The 20427-nt window shown below is 31.9% G+C and overlaps 2 protein-coding genes across 2 annotated transcripts in view; one reads left to right on the forward strand and one right to left on the reverse strand.

Annotated features, from left to right (window-relative positions):
• Positions 1–1295: 1295 nt before the first annotated feature.
• On the reverse strand, positions 1296–7317 carry LOC139512217 (tetratricopeptide repeat protein 19, mitochondrial-like). The gene is made up of 2 exons (XM_071299656.1): positions 7118–7317; positions 1296–2311 (listed from the first exon to the last, which is right to left on the reverse strand). Exons 1-2 carry the CDS (start codon positions 7249–7251, stop codon positions 1363–1365), a joined length of 1083 nt encoding a protein of 360 aa, XP_071155757.1. The 5' UTR covers positions 7252–7317; the 3' UTR covers positions 1296–1362.
• Positions 7318–7531: 214 nt separating this feature from the next.
• The window catches only part of LOC139512219 (tudor domain-containing protein 5-like), a 49744-nt gene continuing 36848 nt past the window's right edge, over positions 7532–20427 (forward strand). Inside the window, exons 1-10 of the mRNA XM_071299657.1 lie at positions 7532–8426; positions 12328–12482; positions 13563–13619; positions 14455–14614; positions 15262–15416; positions 15896–16004; positions 16584–16660; positions 17308–17498; positions 17936–18083; positions 19357–19418. Coding sequence (XP_071155758.1) covers positions 7622–8426; positions 12328–12482; positions 13563–13619; positions 14455–14614; positions 15262–15416; positions 15896–16004; positions 16584–16660; positions 17308–17498; positions 17936–18083; positions 19357–19418 — 1919 coding nt within the window. The 5' untranslated portion in view covers positions 7532–7621. The remainder of the gene's footprint in view (positions 8427–12327; positions 12483–13562; positions 13620–14454; positions 14615–15261; positions 15417–15895; positions 16005–16583; positions 16661–17307; positions 17499–17935; positions 18084–19356; positions 19419–20427) is intronic.

A 20427-nucleotide genomic window follows, 5' to 3' on the forward strand; every position in this document is an offset into this window, starting at 1 on the left:
ATATAGTTTGGATTTATACTTTAAAAAAATCATCGGGAAATTGCGTGATGCATCAGAGTTACAAATTCAACGCAAACAGACAGCTTCACAGTCAGTGAAAAAGTAATAGAGGTTCTTGAAGCAGAAGAAATAACACTTCTATCTTGAAAGAGGACAAGACGTGGACGAACCATAGAAACAAGACATTTGATCGATTTCTTTAAAAATTAGCATCCTGTAGACTATTTTTTCATGATGCAGGGTCGAAGACAAGAGAAAGGGGTTGGGAAAAAGGAGAGGAGGGGCGGGAGAAAGGAGAAAGGTACCCCCCTTTCCGCCCCTCTGTTAAATACGTACTGTTCTTGGACTTTTCTGAAATGTTTTTTTTTTAATATGTGGGACACTTGTTGTTAAAGATATAGGAGCAATTTTATACGTGTGAATGTAAAACAAATTTCGTTGTAGAAGGGTCTAAAAACAGCACAAACAACATTTTCCAAAAGACCAAAAATGTGAAAAAGTATATAATGTTTGAATTTGGTTGGACATCATCGCAATTACCAATATCATGATTACAAATACATGTATATAATATACTAGTTCATACAAAACAAACAAGCTAACCAAAATAAAATTGAGAATGGAAATGGAGAATGTACCAGAAGTCTTGCTCTACATACATTAGGAAATTAGCTCCAAGTGATACCAACTTCTAGGGCCTTAAGAAGTTTTCAATTGGTTTGGGGCTGTTATATCAACCTTTGATAAACATTCTCTTTAATTCCAATGAATCAAAATTTAATCTCACCTAGATCAAAATGCCAAGTCAGCAATTTTCTTTACTTGGCATACATTTTTCATGAACTTTTACTAAATCTTCTTCTCTGAAACTTCAAGGCCAATTTGAACCAAACTTTCCCACAATCATCCTTTTTGTAAGTACAATGTAGTTTAGGTATTTATATGTCTGCTCATTTGAACTGCCAACAGCATGGCTGACATGGCGAAAAGAACACAGGGGTGATTGCAAGTTTTGTCTTAACCTTGAAAACATCTGCAGATTAATCTGACAGTGACAGAAATGTTTAGATTGTTGAGAGTAACACAGCATAAACTTAATATTAAGAAACATTAACTTGTCAGGTTAGAATACAGTGAACATAATTATAAACAAGAGGCTCTACAGAGCCTTTGTTGTCACCTTGGGTCTACTTGCATACTTGACAAGGGGTCACTCCAACATTGTAGGCAATGAATTGGGCTTCCAGAGATCAGACAAGTGGTTGAACATCCCACTGGTTTAAACAATTCTGTTAGCATTTCTATTTGTATTTTATTCAAATCACTTTATCTATAATAAATAAATATATAAATTCTTCAAACTTATTCAGCTGATTGTACACCTTTTTTCCTCTCTTCTAAAATTCTTTGCAAACAGTATTCAGCTTGTCCCTGAGCATGTTTATTTTTGTTTTCTTTTGCTTTTTTCAGTGCTATCCCACAATTTTTCTCTGCATCATTTAATTTTGAAGTCCTTAGATATATTGCTCCTAAATTTGAATAAAGCGCTGGAAGTTCTGGCACATTTGATGCAGTCCCAACTTCAACAGCTTGAAATAATGTTGACTCTGCTTCTTTTAGATTGTTTTGCATAATTTGTACAGTAGCAATGTCATTTAAAAGAACAATTCTTTGTGGGTGTTCTTCTCCTAAAACTCTTCTAGCTATACTTTCTGATCTAACAAGTAATGGTTGGGCTTCTGCCAATTCTTTATGATACATTAAGAATCGGCCATAACTTTCTAGAGCAAGACCAAGCAAGGCATATGTATTGTTGTCAGACTCTGGATTTTCCTTGACCTTCACTTCCATAATTTTAACTGCTTCTCGATATCCCATCTCTGCCATTTCGTATTTTTTTGTCATTGCATACAGACTTCCTAATTTAATGGTTATTTCAACAAAAGCATTGCTTGTTTTTTCCATTCCCTTTTGAAGGCAAGCTTTCATTGTTTCTTTATATAAAACCTCAGCTTTTGAGAATTGTCGTTGATTTAAAGCTATATTGGCCAAATCGTCATATACCGTCACTTTTGCATTAAAGTATTCTTCTCTCTCCATTTCTTTGCTTTTGAATTTATTCTCTATGTCATATAGAGCCTCATGATAAATTCTTTCTGCAGCTTGATTTTCATTTCGCATGGCTGCCAGTTTTGCCCGTTTTATACTCATAACAATAGGGTCTTCTTCTGTTTTGCTTGAAAATCCAAGGAAACATCTTGATACACCAATTAAGCCAAAAGAAGAAACAATTGTTGACAAGGAACTGGTTCTGTAAAAGAAACAATAATTTTAAAATGACATTTTTAAATGCTAACTCAAGGATTACATACGTACATCTCCCGGTGGGGTTACTTCCTATATTTTTAGTGGTAGGAGTATGCCGCAAGACAGGGTTGCTTTTTCATTTCCGGATGGTTAAAATAGGATCCCTTTTTCATGTTCTGCTGGTTAGAACAGGGTCACTTCGATCAAAAGTTCTTTGAGCCCTGCTGGTGAGAACAGTGTCTTTTTCTAGAACAGGAACACTTATTTAACTGTTTAAAATATAGTCTAGCAGCATCTATTTCATACGATCTAGAACAGGCTATACATTTTCTGAGCGTATCTAAAACCAGGTATGTTTTTTAATGTTTTCTGGTTAGAACAGGGTACAATTTGGCAAGTGCTGTCAGCACAGTTATACCCAAAAGGATAGTCAGCAACAAACCCGGATAACATCTACAGATTATGTAAATTAACTCATCATACATTTTTGTCAGAGAAACCAGAATTGAAATTTTGTGTTTACGTCAGACCTGCGTTTCGTCTACAAAAGACTCATCTGTGACGCTTGAAGATAAGTTAAAAATAGATAGTGTGACTGTCTAATTCATTTTTAAATTGTCTTTGAGAAATCTTTACAATGTATCTTTTCATGAGCATCTTTTTATCTTTAATCTATAGCAATGTATTATCTGTACACATTATAAACATGATAAATGTATTGTCTTAGGGAGCTACCATTTGATTTTTATGGGGGGGGGGCTAGGATGAAAAATTTTGTCCTGCATTTTTTTTAGCTGTAATCTCTGACCTGCCTTTTTATTTTTCACTCTGTTCGGTCCTGCCTTTTTTTTTTAGTTTATCCTGCCTTTTATTTTACTCAAAACTCCTGTCCTGCCTATTTTTTTCAAATTTCATCCTAGCCCTCTCATAAAAATCAAATGGTAGCTCCCTTAGTCAATGTAGATGTTTCAAGGATGTTTGTTGCATGTGTTACTCTATAATTCTTTGTAAAAACTTCTGAGATTTTGCAGAAACAGTCATTTCATAAATATATACATGTATCATACATCATAAAGGCAATACATGATTAACATCTGATGTCTACAAGAGAAATTAGCTTGATTTATCATAAAACTACTAATTTTGTATTGAAGGAATAATTCAATTTTTTTACTTCAGTAGTACTAGTGCTAATATAATAATATAAAGTTGATTCTTAATTTTACTTTCATTTATATTGTTGCAGATGAACATTCTGTTAAAACAATGAACAGGTAAAAAGTCTGCTTTAACCATAAATATAGCTCCTTGTTTTCAAAATTCCAATAGGGAACATACTTTTAAACAAAATGTCAGCCATGTAGTTGAGAGGAAAAATAAAGAACTGAAGAAGGCCACTGGCCGAAACGTCTTGAAAAATAGGTTTATTTACATAAATATAGCTCCATACAGGGGGCCTGGACACCCTGGCCCTGACCCTAAATCTGCCTTTGCTCTTTAAAGACAAAATACACCTACATGTTATTAGGCTATTTATCAGATTTTGATGAAATTTTGTATGAATTTAGAACTCAACTACCTGCACTGAGCTGTATCTGAATATTGAAATACATAATACATGTAGGTTATATGCTAGTAGAGATACAATGTATACAGGCAATTTATTGCTTCGCTGAGTGCAGATGGATACAACCGAAGATGTCCAACCCTGAAAAGTTGGGGCCAAAATGGACACAATATTCTTGCTTGATACAGGTTTGAATTTGGATTGTAAATAAATTTTTGACACATAATAGGTTTCTGACACATAATGACTGTAGTCAAAGAACTTCAAATTGGTTATATGATTTGAATTTATATTTATATTTTTGCATTTGTAAAATACACTATGATGTTGCGAATTAACCTTTCCCTCCCACCAACCCCACCACCCAAAAAAAAAATTTACCCCGGTTTTTTTTGCTTTTGTACAATACACTATGCTGTTGAATATATAATAACCCCCCAAAATTTTTTTTTTTAGAGAATTTGTTTTTTAATTTCTGAAATCTGAAATGGAAAACTATGTCACCCCCTCCCTCCCCCCTTTCCAATTTTTTTTTCACTTACACCCTTTCCTTTATTCTAAAAAACAAATCTTTCCATCAAGATATGGTCAGTATTTCAATTGACCTCTAACCTTGACCTAATTTTCTCTTTTTTGGACCTAGGACCTCAAATCAAATGATGATTGGATCCTAGGTCTCTATAACTTATGGTTTATCAGTTAGAAAGGCATCACTTATATCAAATGCATAAAGAGGAATAATTCTCATATAGCTTCTCCAGATAGCTTAGGTCAAAGTAAAATGTTACATCTTTCATGTCCTATATGGAAATAATGAGCCCTTTGGAAAAATAAATCTATTGCTTTCTTTTACAGTTGTGAAGAAGATCTAATAACAAGAAAAACAGCGTTTGGGGGGATAACTCTTTCAAAGAAAAGTGTTGGCTAAACAGGGTCAGTTTGAAAGCGTATATATATACAAAAAAAAAAGCGACATCTTGTAAAACAAAACAAAAACAGCGCAAGAAAAAAATTGGGTAGAAGAAAAATACAAAAATGTAAATAAAACCAGATGCTCCGCAGGGTGCAGCTTTATACGACCGCAGAGTTCGAACCCTGAACATTGGGGCAAGTATGGACACAACATTCAAGCTTGATACAGCTCTGAATTTGGATTGTGATTAAATAGTTGACACAACACAGGTTTCTGACACATAATGAATGTGGTCTAAGAACTTAAACTTAAAAACTTTAAGTTGGACACTACCTATTATGGTCCAATATCCAAAATCTAAATACATGGTTAGATTCAGCATATCAAAGAACCCCAAGAATTCAATTTTTGATGAAATCAAATAAAGTTCAATTTTGGACCCTTTAGACCTCAATGTGGACCAATCTGATAACCGGGCCCACACATCAAAATTCTAAATACATGGTTAGATTAAGCATATATCAAAGAACCCCATATATACAATTTTTGTTGTAATCAAACAAAGTTTAATTTTGGACCACAATTTGGACCAATTTGAAAACTGGGCCTATAATCAAAATCTAAATACAGGTTTAGATTCAGCATATCAAAAAAACCCAAGGATTCAATTTTTTTTTATATCAAACAAAGTTTAATTTTGGACCATGATTTGGACCAACTTGAAAACTGGGCCCATAATAAAAACCAGATGCTCCGTAAGGGCTCAGCTTTATACCACTGCAGAGTTTGAACCCTGAACATTGGGGCAAGTATGGACACAACATTCAAGCTTGATACAGCTCTGAATTTGGATTGTGATTAAATAGTTGACACACCACAGGTTTCTGACACATAATGAATGTGGTGTAAGAACTTAAACTTAAAAACTTTAAATTTTAAATTGGACATTACCTATTATGGTCCAATATTCAAAGTCTAAATACATGGTTAGATTCAGCATATCAAAGAACCACAAAAAAGACAATTTTTGTTGAAATCAAACAAAGTTTAATTTTGGACTGCAATTTGGACCAACTTGAAAACTGGGCCTATAATCAAAAATATAAATACAGGTTTAGATTCAGCATATCAAAGAACCTCAAGTATTCAATTTTTGTTGATACCAACATGACCAAACAAAGTTTAATTTTGGACCCTGATTTAGACCAACTTGAAAACTGGGCCCATAATAAAAATTATAAGTACATGTACATGTTTAGATTCAGCAGGAGAAGATTTTTGTAAAAGTTAACAGACAACGACGAAGAAGCCTTCAAGGACGACGGATGCAAAGTGATGAGAAAAGCTCACTTGGCCCTTAGGGCCAGGTGAGCTAAAAATACAGTGTTTTGATTTTTTCTAAAAACTCAGCAACTACAAAGTGCAATACAAAATAAGTTGATATCATTATGAAGCCGGAACCTTATTCTAGTATTTTGCACTTGTTTAAAGTTTCTGGTAACATTTCTGAATTTTCTATGATTTTTAAAAATTTCAGTTTTGAATTTCATTATTATGTCAAAATATTAAAAAGTAGAACAAAGCGAGAAAATGAGATATCATTTTAAAGAAGGAATATTTTCCTACAGTTTGGTCTAAATTACGAATGCGTAATGTTATTGGTACAATGTAAATGATTTTATTTCGAAACATTTTGAAAATTTTAAGTAGTGCGTCCATAAATACACCAACACACCATATTCTGGTAAGGGTTAAATAACTACTTGTGTTAGATGTGACATTGACATTGACATACAATTTAAAAGCTTAATTTTTTTTCTATCACATAGTGTTGGTTTAATTCAATTCAAATCTTTATTGCCATTATAAAACTACATATATATAGTGTGTGACACAACATAACAAAGAAAATGGTGATAAAAACGAATATTTGCTATGATTTTTCAAAATCCCATGTTTATATTTCACATTGGCGTCTTTTTGTTCAGTCAAGTTCCACACGGATGAAGTTGAAAATTACAGACAAGAAATGTATATAAGACTTCCAATTGGGATTGATTGTGTCGCTTTATATTTGATTTTATTCATTTATTTTTTTGTCAAATACTATAAGTATAATTTTTTTATTCTAATCGTTGTTTGGTATATTGAAATTTGTCAATTCTAAGCGACTCAACGTTGTCGTAAATAACTATTAGCTTAGCAGCAAAACAGTTTGTTCCTTTAATATAGTTTATGAAAATACAGTAGCCCATGGCCAACACCAACAGTTGTTTTATTGTATTTTCTAACTTTAATGCTACCCTTATTTATGATAATCAATTGCACACCTGGAAAATTTTGATGTATTTTCATGATGTGGAACGCATTCACGTGGATGTAATTTTCTTCTCTTCAATTCATTCAGACATCGTAGTAATGTAAATCGAAATGCATTTATCACAGTTCTTCCCGATGTTGTCATTGTATAAGTTGTGTTGTTACCCGTACATACCAAAATCGAGGAAAGTAACGATAGGGAAAGAAAACATTTTTAAAACAGTAAACCAGATCATAATTGCTAAAATAAAGATTTCCATTCCTAGTGTACAGAAATGAACATATAAAACAAGGTCACCGACTTAAATTAAGATTTATTTATTCAATAACTAATATCATCTACTTGAAATTTTGCATTTAAAATAAAATCCTATTATAATTTTAGTCCTAAATCAGTAAATTTTTGCATTTCAGTGTGGGAACCAGTAGGACATAATTTTTCTACAACCACATGGAAGTTTGCAGGAAATATTTTTGATAGGCTGGCGCGAAAGAACTGAAAATAAACACTCAACATGACTGACATTGCAAATAAAAGGCATGAAATTGCAAAGGAGATTAGGGCCTTATTGATGTCAAGTCCTGCAGCCCTGACAATTGATGAGCTAAGGAGAGATTTTCATCAGTTCATGGACAAACCTATTCCCTTTAGGGAACTTGGGTACTCCAATCTTGAAGACCTGTTAAGAGACATGACAGATGTTTTACATATTACTTATAGAAAGGGAATGATGTGTCTTGAAGTTATCCCAGATGACACAACCCGCCACATTGCAAAACTTGTGTCTAAACAAAAAATTCCAAACAAAAACAAATATGCCACAATGAGGAGAGGGCCACCTCCTAGAAGACAGCAATATAAAGTTACACCTTCTTTGCCACGTTATATAAAAGACAACATCTCAGAATTATTTAGATCTTATTCCAATGGCTTACCATTAACTCATTTAGATACTGCTTATTCGAAGCGCTTTGGTTCAATGTTTTCATTTAATAGACTTGGCTTTGTGTCTATTAAAGAACTTTTATATTCTATTCCTGAATGTGTTTTACTTAAAGAATTTCAAGGTGGAGAGTGGAGAGTTTTGCCCGTACATATGAAAGCACCTGAAGGCAATTGGAGAAAAAGAGGACACAAACCAGAAGAAAGAACTTTAAGTCCACAAAACAGACCCCCAGATGGTTGGTCTATGCAGTATGACCAAAGACAAGCCATTGTAGAAACACCACAACAATACAACAGCACCTTGCCATATAAAGTTGGAACAGGAAGACCTGAAACCACTGCTCAACAAAAACCAGTCAGAGGAAGAGGGAGAGGTAGTTGGAATTTGTATTTAACTATTAAAACTATAGAAAAAAATGTTTATGATATACACAATTTGAAAAGAGAAAACAATCTGTTTAAAAGAAAAAAATTGAGGGATATACATGTATCACAACCAAGAGAGATTGAATTATACAGTCTTAAGTGTGAGAGTCTCATAATTAGGTTACATATTAAATCACAAGTTCCTACATGTATATTTATTATAATGATTATGAACCTCATCATTCTCATAGGCTGCAATATAATGTTTATAATACTTTCTCGTTCATCAAATTAGTGCCATTGGTCTTTACCTTAAAGTGCAATTAGATTAAACCTTAAACTAATGTTACTTCTAAGGTGTTGCAGGGGTTCAAATTATTATTGAAATGAGGTCAGTCTTGTAATCTTGTTTACAGTAGACTTTGTAGACTTGTATGAAAGTTTAGGAATTTGAAACAAAATGAAAGACATTTATGAAAATGAAAAAGAAATCTCTGCTTTTGATTGTGTCACATGCCTTATACATGTATAAACACATGTATTAATGATTAACCTTACATATGATTAATATATATGGACCATAATTTGGTATTCGGCCTTTGGTTTCTTTTTGTATCCTTTTTTATAAGTTCTAAAACTTTAACTTTTATTCTGTGGGTTGTGTTGGTGTTAAAATAGTATTAATGGAACAATTGAGTTTTTCAAGAAAAAAATAATACATTTTGATTCACCGTTTACGTGACAGGAAACCAAACAGGAAACCAATCTTTATTTTCTTTATTTTGCACAATATATTTCAAAAGACATAAATGAACACCATTACTAGTGTTACTTGCTTCATGTTAATATTTAAAATCTATTTTCAATGTTAAATTAAAGTTTTTTTAAACGCGACAGGAAACCATACGAAACCGAAAGCATTTTTTTAGTTTAATTTTATTGCAAAATCTGCTTAAAATAATCTGAACAGTATACTTCTTCTTAAAATCCATCTTAAATGTAACAGTATTATAAAACTCCTAAATATGTGCTTGTTTTGAAAACAATTAGTACAATTTATTCAGAAATTTCCATATTTTCTTCATTGATACAGGATACCATGATCGTTGTATCTTGATGTTTTAGCCAAAAAAATGTATTCATATTTGGTTTTGAAATTCCAGTTATATACAATTTATTCCAAATCATTGGCAATGTAAAATTCTTTAAATCCAGTAAAGAAAAAAACTTTTAACTTGGAATTAAAATCTTTAAAATAGGCACCATGTGATATTTGTGACCTGTACACCATCTACATGGTTTCCACATTTTAACCTACTTTAGTGGGCTAAAATCAATAAAGTACTTCCTTTCAAGTCATGCATGGTAAAAGTTTACTTCTCCTTTGACAAGTTTATTGCGTTTCTGAAAAGTGTTTGCAGAACATGAATAAAAAAAAATAATTAAAAATTGTGACAAAGATACCAACTTTGTACATTCCAAGTGTAACGGTATATAAACATGTATTTTTTATTAAATTATCTTTATTCACCTAAAATATCCAGTAATATTTACTGCTGAAGCAAAATCAATCCAACTAGCATCGGCACAATGATAAGAGACGTAATGTCTATTGAATTTTCCAAGGACACTTTACATCGTTATCAGGAAACAAAGTGTGTTATAACGTCTGTCAAATCTGAAATCGATTTTGTCAAGTCATTGGGCATTTATTTTCACACAAGATCGTATGTAACATTATGCACATAGGAAAAATAATAGACCCCCGGCGAAATCTCTTTGAAAATTGTATTTTCCTTTTTTAAACAAGACGAAACAAGTCTACAGATTATGTTTGCTAACATCCCGTTGGAAACAAAAACAATGTTTAGACCTAGTATTACATCCGGCCATAAGGGTGTGATCACATGTTAGTCACATGTTTCACGTATGACCGGAAATGATTAGAACTTAACGACAAAAACAATTTTAATAAAAAAAAGGAAATAACTGGACTTCTGTTTCGTTTGAAATGTAACGCATAATGATAACGTCATTTTCTAACTTAATTATTACGAAGAACAAAACTAGAATGTAAATCATCTCTGATTTACCTGTTTGAACATCTCCCGAGAGTTCATATTTGCATATTGTTATAAAGAATTCTATTACAACAAAGCAGATTACATCATCTAAAATTTGCGTTACGAAATTGGAAACCAAAGTAACGCTAGTGTTCTTACACCTGCTACAGAAATACTTATAGTTCTCGGCATTTTCTTCTGACTATTCTTATTGGTCGATGTTCTTTATTATTTGAAAGCAAAAGTTACGAATTTGACGGTGACGATTATCTATAAATCAGTCAGCGTTATGCACTTCGGAAGCAAAAAGTGACGCGAGAAACGACACAAAAATACGGTCGTATAATCTTTGAAATTTGTTAATTTCAATTTTGTTTCTAGGGAAGAGTAGCATACACTTGTATGTTGATAAAAATAAAGGCATCTTTAGATGTAGTTACAACTTTTCTTACAGTAATACATATTTTTATCACTTTTCTATAGTTATAGGAAACGAGCCCAATAGCAAATTATGGTCCATATATTAAACATACTTGCCAACCTCTGACAATGGGAAATCATGTCATGACATGTCAAAAAGCGTGTGAAAACGTGTGACATAGATGTGGACTTGGTAATGTTCATAATTTCACATACAAATTTGTTAATATAAAAAACAATATTTATGCTACTGTAAACTTTTATTGTATTCAACAGTGGTCTGTTATGTTGCTTTTAAAGCACCACCACTAATCACATATTCAAAACAACTGCCAGTTTCGAGTTTAGTTACATTTATTTAATAACAGCACACAATATAAATGTAACATAGTCAAGTTCTGATTAGAATTCAGTGTCAATTTCTTTATAATGGAAAATGCTCTCCCACAGTAGGAATTAATATATATTTGACTGAATTAGCTTTATCAAGATTTGAAAGAATGTCATAATGTTTTTTTTTTTTTGGTAATGTAAAATGTCATCTATTATCTTTGCCATTGCTCCCATTGCTATTGCCTGGTCAAAACTGGGTAGTTCATCAGAAGATAGCTGGTACTATGAGAGCTGATCCAACAGTTCTGTGATATTTTCAGTCATCCCCATGGCCTGTAGAAATTTGTTGACTAGATTTGAAACTGAAACTGAAATTGAAAAAAAAAAATGTTTTATAAATTTAATTTCCATTAAATAAACATGTTTTAATACTTATTTAAATAGCTACATTGTATTTCTCCTCTCACATATATTGCTTTTTGTCATTGCAACATAGAATGCACAATGCGTTACTTACTTGTCACTCGACCAAAATATAAATTATAAATCTTGAATCTTGGTACGTACACATTGTTTTGGCTTAACAATTGGCGCTTAGTCACGACGGTACAGGCCCTGAAAGCGACCTCTTTCTGTGCACATTTCCCCTATAAAGTGAATTTGAAAGAAAGACACAAAATTGTTAAAACTAATCACAAACTACTTACCTTTTACTGTTTGTCCATATAGAAAAATAAACAATATGACAGCCAAACAATTACTTCGACTTTGTCGGTATTTATTTATAAGGAAAAAACCAGAGAATAGCGATATCACTAACGACCAAAAAATGAAAAGAACGAAAAAGCATGTAATTGCGTGTAAAGTATTGAAAAGCGTGTACACGCCATGTGACAAAATCCTTGCGTGTAAACCGTTGAAAAAGCGTGTATTACACGCGAAAATCATGTCACTTGGCATGTATGATATTAGATAGATCTTATTTATCTGGTACAATTTGTTACCATAATTGATTTTCATTCATATAGTAAATAGATCTTATTTTATATTTATCTGGTACATTTGTCACCATGAATTCTGTTTATGATTTCAGGAATGAAGAGAAGTGCTAGCGGTGGAGATCAAGCATCTGTAGGTAGAGAAAGTGAATCTAGTTATAATTCCAATGAACCAGAAATAGATCTTGAATGTTGTCTTGAAACAGAACCCAATGATGGAACAAAACTACTGCAGACAGAGTTAAGAGATGTCAGTTGTATATTTTTAAAAATAGATCTTATAATCTGTCTGATCATCTGACATGTAGGACACATTTCCATTGGTCAGATAGGGCATAAAATAAAATATTGTTTGTTTCCCCAATCCCGACCGACCCTGCAAAAATGGTGCTACTCCTAAAATTTTATTGTCAAACCTAAGACAAATATTATTTTATTCATTTTTGATTTTCAGGCTTGTCGAATTGACTGATATTGTTCCAGCTTTTTGGAAATAATAAAATTATGTCCCTACCCACCTACCCACACCTTCTTTGACAGGGTCGGGATTGGGGAAACAAACAATATATTAATTTAGGCCTAGCCTCTGACAATGTATCTGACAAAATGTTTGATAGACATTATCACAAAACTGCCAATAATTTGATCAGACTCAATTGGCTGAAGTTTGCTAAATGGTTCTTCTTTCAGCTCACCTTGCCCAAAACCAAAGGATAATTATGAATATTTGCCATCAAATTGTGTCCGTCTTCTGTCATCCATGAACTTTTCTCTAAAAAAATCTTTTCCTTAATGGATTGAAACCAAAGTTTGTCTGCTTAATCTGTAGGATGTCAACTACCAAGTTCCAACCAACATTACAGCATTGTCTTTAATTTAAAAAAAAATTGCCAAACAACATTTGCCTAATGTTTGTTTAACTACAGACATGACAGAAATTAAAGAAAAAACTTACAAGAGTAAAAATATTAGCAAAACAAGTTCTATCTATTTTCAAATTTTGGAAATAAATTTGCCAACTTATTTTGTAGTTTTTTGTTTTTTTTTTACCTTTTTAGCAGTTCCTTTCTATTGTTTCGAAACTAAATAGGAGCAAAAGTGAAAAGTTAACATTGTTTTGGAGTAAATGCCCCTGAGATATAATTGTTTTGGCTGGATTCAAGAAAAATATATATAGCAGCTAGTCTAAAAACAAATGATAAATGACAGGACAGTAGTATAATAAAATAAACAACTATACTTTATCTGTTATATTACAATGCTAAAATCATTGTGTTTATATATGTGTCTAGTTTATATGAAAATTTAACTAAACATTGTATGCTTTCAGTTGCTTGCTGAAAAACCAGATGGTATATGGGCTAGTCAGTTACCTTTCTTGTACAAGGTTTGTATAAAGCAGCGTTTCCATCAGAGCCTTACACTTTTGTGTGTCCTCTAGTTTTTTACAATGGTTATTTCGGAAAGATAGCCTGAACATTTATGGGTTCTGATAAATTAAAATGGAAAAAGAAGAAGATTAAGTGAAAATCTAAACCCAAGACCCAGAACCATTTTGAGCTTGGTGATTTTCTGAGCTGATATGGTGATCTCTAAGATGTTGAATTTGATAAAACTCCTTGTCAAAGAAAATACATTCATGGAATGAGGAAAAACGATATTTTTCTGGATATTTGATATAGTCTCCATACTTATAGAGTATATATGTTCTTTGATGAACATTGAAACCCATGAAGCAAATCGGTAGCCCACAAATAAATTCATTTACACTTTTGGAATTTAGTTGAATTTTATCTCTAAATGAACTTATATCTGCTCTGAATGACCTTATAATGTCAAACAATAATCACTTTTTAATTGTTAGATTAAAGTTTTTAAATTGTGATGTTAAATCGAACGGGAACTTATGTGAATTTACGTATTAGCTGACAAATTTTCATGCAAGTGTAAATACCTCTATAATGAGAAATCCACAGTACCACAAATTATTAGTTGTTTGTAGGGTTTTAGCAATTTACAAACCTGCTTAAGCATGTTCAGCCTATCAATTTTACCAATGTAAAGATGGCCTCTAGCATTTATTTAAACAGTAATCTCTAGTATCAACCAAAAGTGGCCTAATATGTTACTTTGGTAAATCCACATTTGTCTTGTAATTGAGATACATGTACGATACCAAGCTATGTATCCATATTTGAAAATTTGAAAATTTTTCATTTCAGATGAAATACAGTAAACTCCTGAATTTTAAAGACCTAGGGTACATGAGTGTGATAGAGTTATGTAATTCCTTTCCTGACCAGATTTTGATAGAACGACCTGTATCCAAAGGAGACTGGTTATTGTATGATGCTAGAGTTCCTAGAAAATCACCTGAAAAGAGTAAATATATATATAAATTATAAAGCATATAATTACAAATAGTGTTCAGGCTACATAGCTCTGGAATTTATTCAAATCAGTCACTATTGTATTAAATTTTAGTTTATTAAAGGGCATTGTTGTCATATTCATGTTCATAGATATTCATGGATTTGATTTTTTTTTTTTAAGATCTTAGCTAATGCATTTTAAATCGATTATGACTGTCAAGTATGACTCTCCTAACTTGTTTTCTGAATTTGAGTCGTAAAATAAGCTGTGGATAAATTTGATAGACTTTCAAACATGTAAAAGATTTATCACTAGCACAAACTTCTTATGACAACTGCAGATTAGGTTTCTGAAAACTAGTGCTTCATTGGATTAGGCTCATTGATATATAAATCTACTTTGTAAAGCAGTAATACTGTGGATTCATATATTTTCGTGGCTATCAATTTTCGTGCATTGCTAAAGACTTGCATATACGTGAATATTTGATTTTGTGGTTTTGCCATTCTCTCTCTATTCTAAGCCTAATGAAAATATGTTATTCATTGAACATTTGAATTCGTGGTTCACTTGTACCCACGAAACCAACGAAAATTGATATCCAACAAATAATAATGAATCCACAGTATTAAATTATTTATTTGATTATATTATAGACCATGATGATGCAGATAAAACCATAATAGAGGAGAAAAGGAAACGTCATAATAGTCAAAAAGGTGCTGATCCAGAATTGAAAGAAAAAATTAGACAAGTTGTCATGTGTCGAAAAGAGGGAATTCCATTAAAAGATTTTTTGGCATTTTATCAGGTAATTAGTAAAAACATGTCAGTATTGTACAATGTCAAAACAGTTTTATGCAACTATTGTCAAACAAATAGAGGGAACAATTTAAAAGAAAAATAAAGAATTACTGCAAATTAAAAAGGAAGACTACAAACCCTGTTCTTCTAAATTAAAATACAAAGATGTGGTTTGATGGCTGAAGAGACAAATCTCCACTATAGAGATAAGAACTAACATTGGATGCAGTAAGTACACACACAACTAGTTTACACCCAATGTCACAATTCAATATTGTTGGTGTACTGTCTTACTTTTTCAAATGACTGGATAATTAAACAATTACTGCGGATGACAGCAAAAACAGACTGAAGTTATATAGTAAATGCTGAACTGCTTTACTTTATTGAGATATTGTAAAGGCATCATTTGGAAAATTGTAAGTAATTTGCAAGTTGCTGACCAAGAACGTTTTCACATTTAAATAACAACTGTTTTAATTTCAGAAATTGATAGGTGATAGTTTACCAGTAGAAGAGTTGGGTTTTGGCTCTGTTGAAAGATTTTTGTTGTCATTGACAGACACATTGTTACAGTTTAAGTATAAAGGAGATGGTATGTGAGATATTATGGATTCATTAATATTTGTGGAATACCAATTTTCGTGGATTTCATGGGTAATGGGGAACTACAAATTTAAATATTCAATAAATTACAAATATCTTAAAGAATGTATGCAGACTTTGGCAAAACAACGAAATAAAATATCCATGCTAAATGCAAGTTTTCTTCAATCCACGAAAATTGGTACCTTAAAAAATAGATGAAAATTTTTAAGGTACATAATAAAAAATAAATGAATTGTGAACGCTCTAGGAATTGTGAATGCTTTAGGAATTTAGGCTACATTGCATTAAACTTGTCTTTCCACATCTGTTTGTCTCACCAATAACTAAGTCACTTTTTTTCTAAGCAACAACTGAACACCTAGACAGTGGTAAATTGAAACTTTTTATCAATTTTCTGAACTGTCAGAGAACTTTAAATTTTGATCTACCACAGGTGATATGATAAGTATGACAACTGTGTGCAAGTTCTATTATTAATACATTTGGTATGGCCATTGTAAATCATTCAAGACCATTTGTTGACTTCAAGATGATTGGAAAAAATAAGATAATAATTTATTTATAGGAATCATTATGGTGTTACCATTGGATACCACTACTCCTCAAAGAACAGATAAGCTGAAATACCTACCAGAACCTGAGGTTTGTGACTTGAAGCTTGATATTGGTTGGTTTTTTTTTATGGGGGGATCCTCAGGCAAAAATAATGATTAGTTGTGTTCTAGGAACTTGATCGGCCCTATTTTTTACAGCCTGTTTTCTCCTTGCCAATCATCTTATTACAAAGTCTAATCCATTTTATCTTTAAAAAGAACAAGATTTGAAAAGATATTAATAAATAGAGTCTTCAAGCTTAAACACGAAGTCCTATGGCCCAGGATTTTCAAATTCTTTTCGACATGTACACAAAATCCAAATAAGATTTTTTTTATAAATTGAGTTTCAGGCTTGTGGTCTCAAAATTTTATCCTGAAGGCTGGAAATACTATCATAAAATGTTTATGCGTGGAATTATTAATATTAATTCTTAGTCACATAATATGAATATAGAACTGATGCTAGACTATCTCAAGAGTTTTGTAAAATGAAAATTAATTGTTGGCTATTTTATGCAAATATTTTAAGGCAAATTACTATCTTTTGTATTCTTATTTCCTTGAGAGTATTGCCTTAATGTAACGGGTTGCTATTGATAAAAGGGTAAAATTGAAATTTAAATATTTAAGTATGGTGAATACACATCATGTAATAATAATATTTTAGAATGAAAGGTATGCATCTTATTTTAGGAAGTTGTTAAAAGTACACTACCAGAAGACGCAATCTTACCAGGTGCCTGCTATAGACATTTGGAATTACCACAATTAGGAGAATATTTTGAAGTCTTTGTCTCGAATATTGTATCTCCTGGCCTATTCTGGTTCCAAGTCAGATCCAAGAAGACTACAGTAGCATTAGAGAAAGTGATGAACCAGTTGGAGTAGGTGACATTATTGTATTGATTCTGATTTTATAGATTTATTGATATTTGTGGAGTACTAATATTATGTTGGTATTATTGAAGTTTGAATTTAAGTGTTCATCAAAAGATAAGGTTAATCCTGAAATCATGAATTAAGAAAAGTTCCTTTACTCAGAAACTGTAAGCAATGGATCAGCTACATAATTATGGTGAATGGAACTTTTTGTAAGGTTAACATGTCAGATTGACAGGGTTAATGTGACCTTGACCCCATTTTCATTAATAATACTGGGTAATTAAGTTTATGTGATACTTATACTAAAACCATTAGTTTTAAGACTTTCAATATATTATTCAGTTATAATCAGTTAAGCAGTTGAGTCATAGCAGCTTGTGTGTCCTTGCTTGTTTATTTCAAAGTTATAATATTAGACTATTGTTCTTTGCTTTTACAGATACTGTTATAAAACAGCTGAAGGTAATACATACAAGATACCAGATGAATTATTAGTGGTTGGACTTGTTGTAGCCGCTGTATTCCCTGAGGATGATAACTACCATAGATGTATTGTAACCAAGCTGGAGATAGGACATCAGGCACAGGTTATTATAGCTCAATTATTTGAGTGTGTGTTCTGTTAAGTAACTGTTGTAACCTTGTTCAGTCATTAAGGTGGCTAGGGCGTCTTAATCAAGTTTTTGTCATGCTTTTTTAAAAAATGTATTAAAAAGTATGGGTCACCTGACTTTTTTTCACGCTACAAGTTGTGCAAAATTGTCAGATTTTGTATAGTTTATGCATGGAAAATAAAATTTTTTGTGATAAAAAGAAAACGTTATATCAGAACTTTAAGATAAAATGTGAGAATATTGCTCTTATAACATGCTTTCAGATAAGAAAAAGAAAAAATGGGGTCACCGAACTTATTTTCTTGCTACATATCAATATGTGAATTCATAACACTTTCCATTATAAAAATGACTTTATCTGAGTTATCTCCCCTTATTTGGCAAAGTTGAAAAAAATCTAATCAAACACAAACAAGATGTTTTTGAGAAATTACAGCTGTAACTATGATAAAACACACAATTTTCTACATTTATATCAAAAGTATTTTACATAAATTTCATACAACTCTGAAAATTTGCACATTTCATCAAATATCTAGACCAAAATTATCTGCTTTTTCAAAATCCAAGATGGAGGAAGACACCCGAGCCACCTCAAACTGCTTTTATGTGACTTAGTAGATTACTGTGGCTTCATTGTTATTCGTTGGGATACAAATTTTAGGTGTATTTGTAGGTATAGTTGAACCACAAAATTTAATGTTCAACATGATTCCATGAAAATAGATGAATCCCCAGTACCTGGATTAATTATACAAGTTGAAACTGAAATGATATTGCCATGGCATTACCAAAAGACAAGCAAAAGTATATAAAACTTTATATAGAAAACCAAAGACTGAGCAAGGGGTTTATATTGATTGCACCAGCAGGGTAATCAGATTCTGATTCACCTTTTTGTTAATGGAACATATCAGTAAAAGATGTGCTTTCCTGCAGATTTGTTAGAACAATGCATTTTAGAGAAGATTTGATAAGGTATTGGAATATCGTACAGCCATTACAGGCACAGCCCTTCAAGTCAACCATTTAATAACATCTATAGTCCATGTGGATGTCATTTACCTTCCGACGTAGACATTCAAATGCAGAGTAGAGTAAAGAGAAACATAGTCCGCTCTATTTTTATGATAAATATACCTGATCTGTAATGAATAACTTATCATCTTTAATGCTTGACAGAATAAGTGAATAAGGGTTTGCTGGCTACTACTTATATTTTATTGTGCTTTTATGTCTTTTGTAGGTGTATTTTGTAGATTATGGAAATACATGTAGTGTCCACAGAAAAAATTTACGCTTACTCCGGTAAATATTTTAGCATATAAATAAATAGAGAGAATGTCTTCAAACTAACCTTTCTGTCCTCTTTATATTATGTAGGATATTTAATCCATGTTGTTTCATCTTGTGAATCCTTTGTTTCACCTTGTAATTTGAAATGTGAATATTTTGTTTCCCAATGTAGTTTGAAATGTGAATCCTTTGTTTCACCTTGTAATTTGAAATGTGAATCCTTCAGGGGTTCAAATTAGCGTTGGTCCGAGGTCTGCGACCGTCCACTATTGCAATGGGATCTTCGTTTTGGTTACTAGTTATGCCCGACGGACCTTTAATTTGAAAGAAAGTAAACATTAACTTTGCCGATCTTATTTACCCAAAATGTTTTCCAAACGATTTCAATATTTATGTTCATCTTTATTATTCATGACAACGATGTTCATTTTGTTCAACCGCTAGCTTATACCGAAAATCACCAACATGTAATGTGTAAATCAGAGTAAAATCATATCTGACTGACAAAAACAACATTGAAAAAAAAACAATGGATTCCATAAACCGAAAAATACTGGATCAGATTCCGGAGGCGGATAAGGGTAATTCCGGGTTTGCCGATCAAGTACAATAACAAAATAATAATTCTTTGATGATAAAATAATTTAAGATTTAACACTAGAATTGAAAACCAAAATATATATGGATAAGAAAGAAAGAAGAGGAAATATTTTATACAGAAACCCAAAATTACTTTTAGTTCACAAATTGTCCTGTCAAAATTCAACATGTTCAATAAAATGTGACAGTAATTTTCTTTATTATTAATAAAAGTTGATATTTCATATAGATATTTTAGTGTAAACATATTACTACAATTCCAAGAGGTAATTATACCCCGCTTTGAAAAAAAGGGGGGGTATACTGTTTTACCTCTGTCTGTCAGTCCGTCAGTCCATCAGTCCGTCAGTCAGTCTGTCCGTCCCATGAATATTTTCGTCGCATTTATCTCAGGAACTACTTGACAAGGATTTCTAAAATT

This window comes from Mytilus edulis, chromosome 2 (assembly GCF_963676685.1).
Source record: "Mytilus edulis chromosome 2, xbMytEdul2.2, whole genome shotgun sequence".
In the NCBI taxonomy this organism is placed as follows: Eukaryota; Metazoa; Mollusca; class Bivalvia; order Mytilida; family Mytilidae; genus Mytilus; species Mytilus edulis.

Coding starts and splice junctions, on each gene's coding strand:
- LOC139512217 (XM_071299656.1), bottom strand. CDS start 7,251: ATGACAACATCGGGAAGAACTGTGATAAATGCATTTCGATTTACATTA. Junction 2,312..7,117: donor AATACATCAAAATTTTCCAG/GTGTGCAATTGA, acceptor TTTCTTTTACAG/AACCAGTTCCTTGTCAACAA.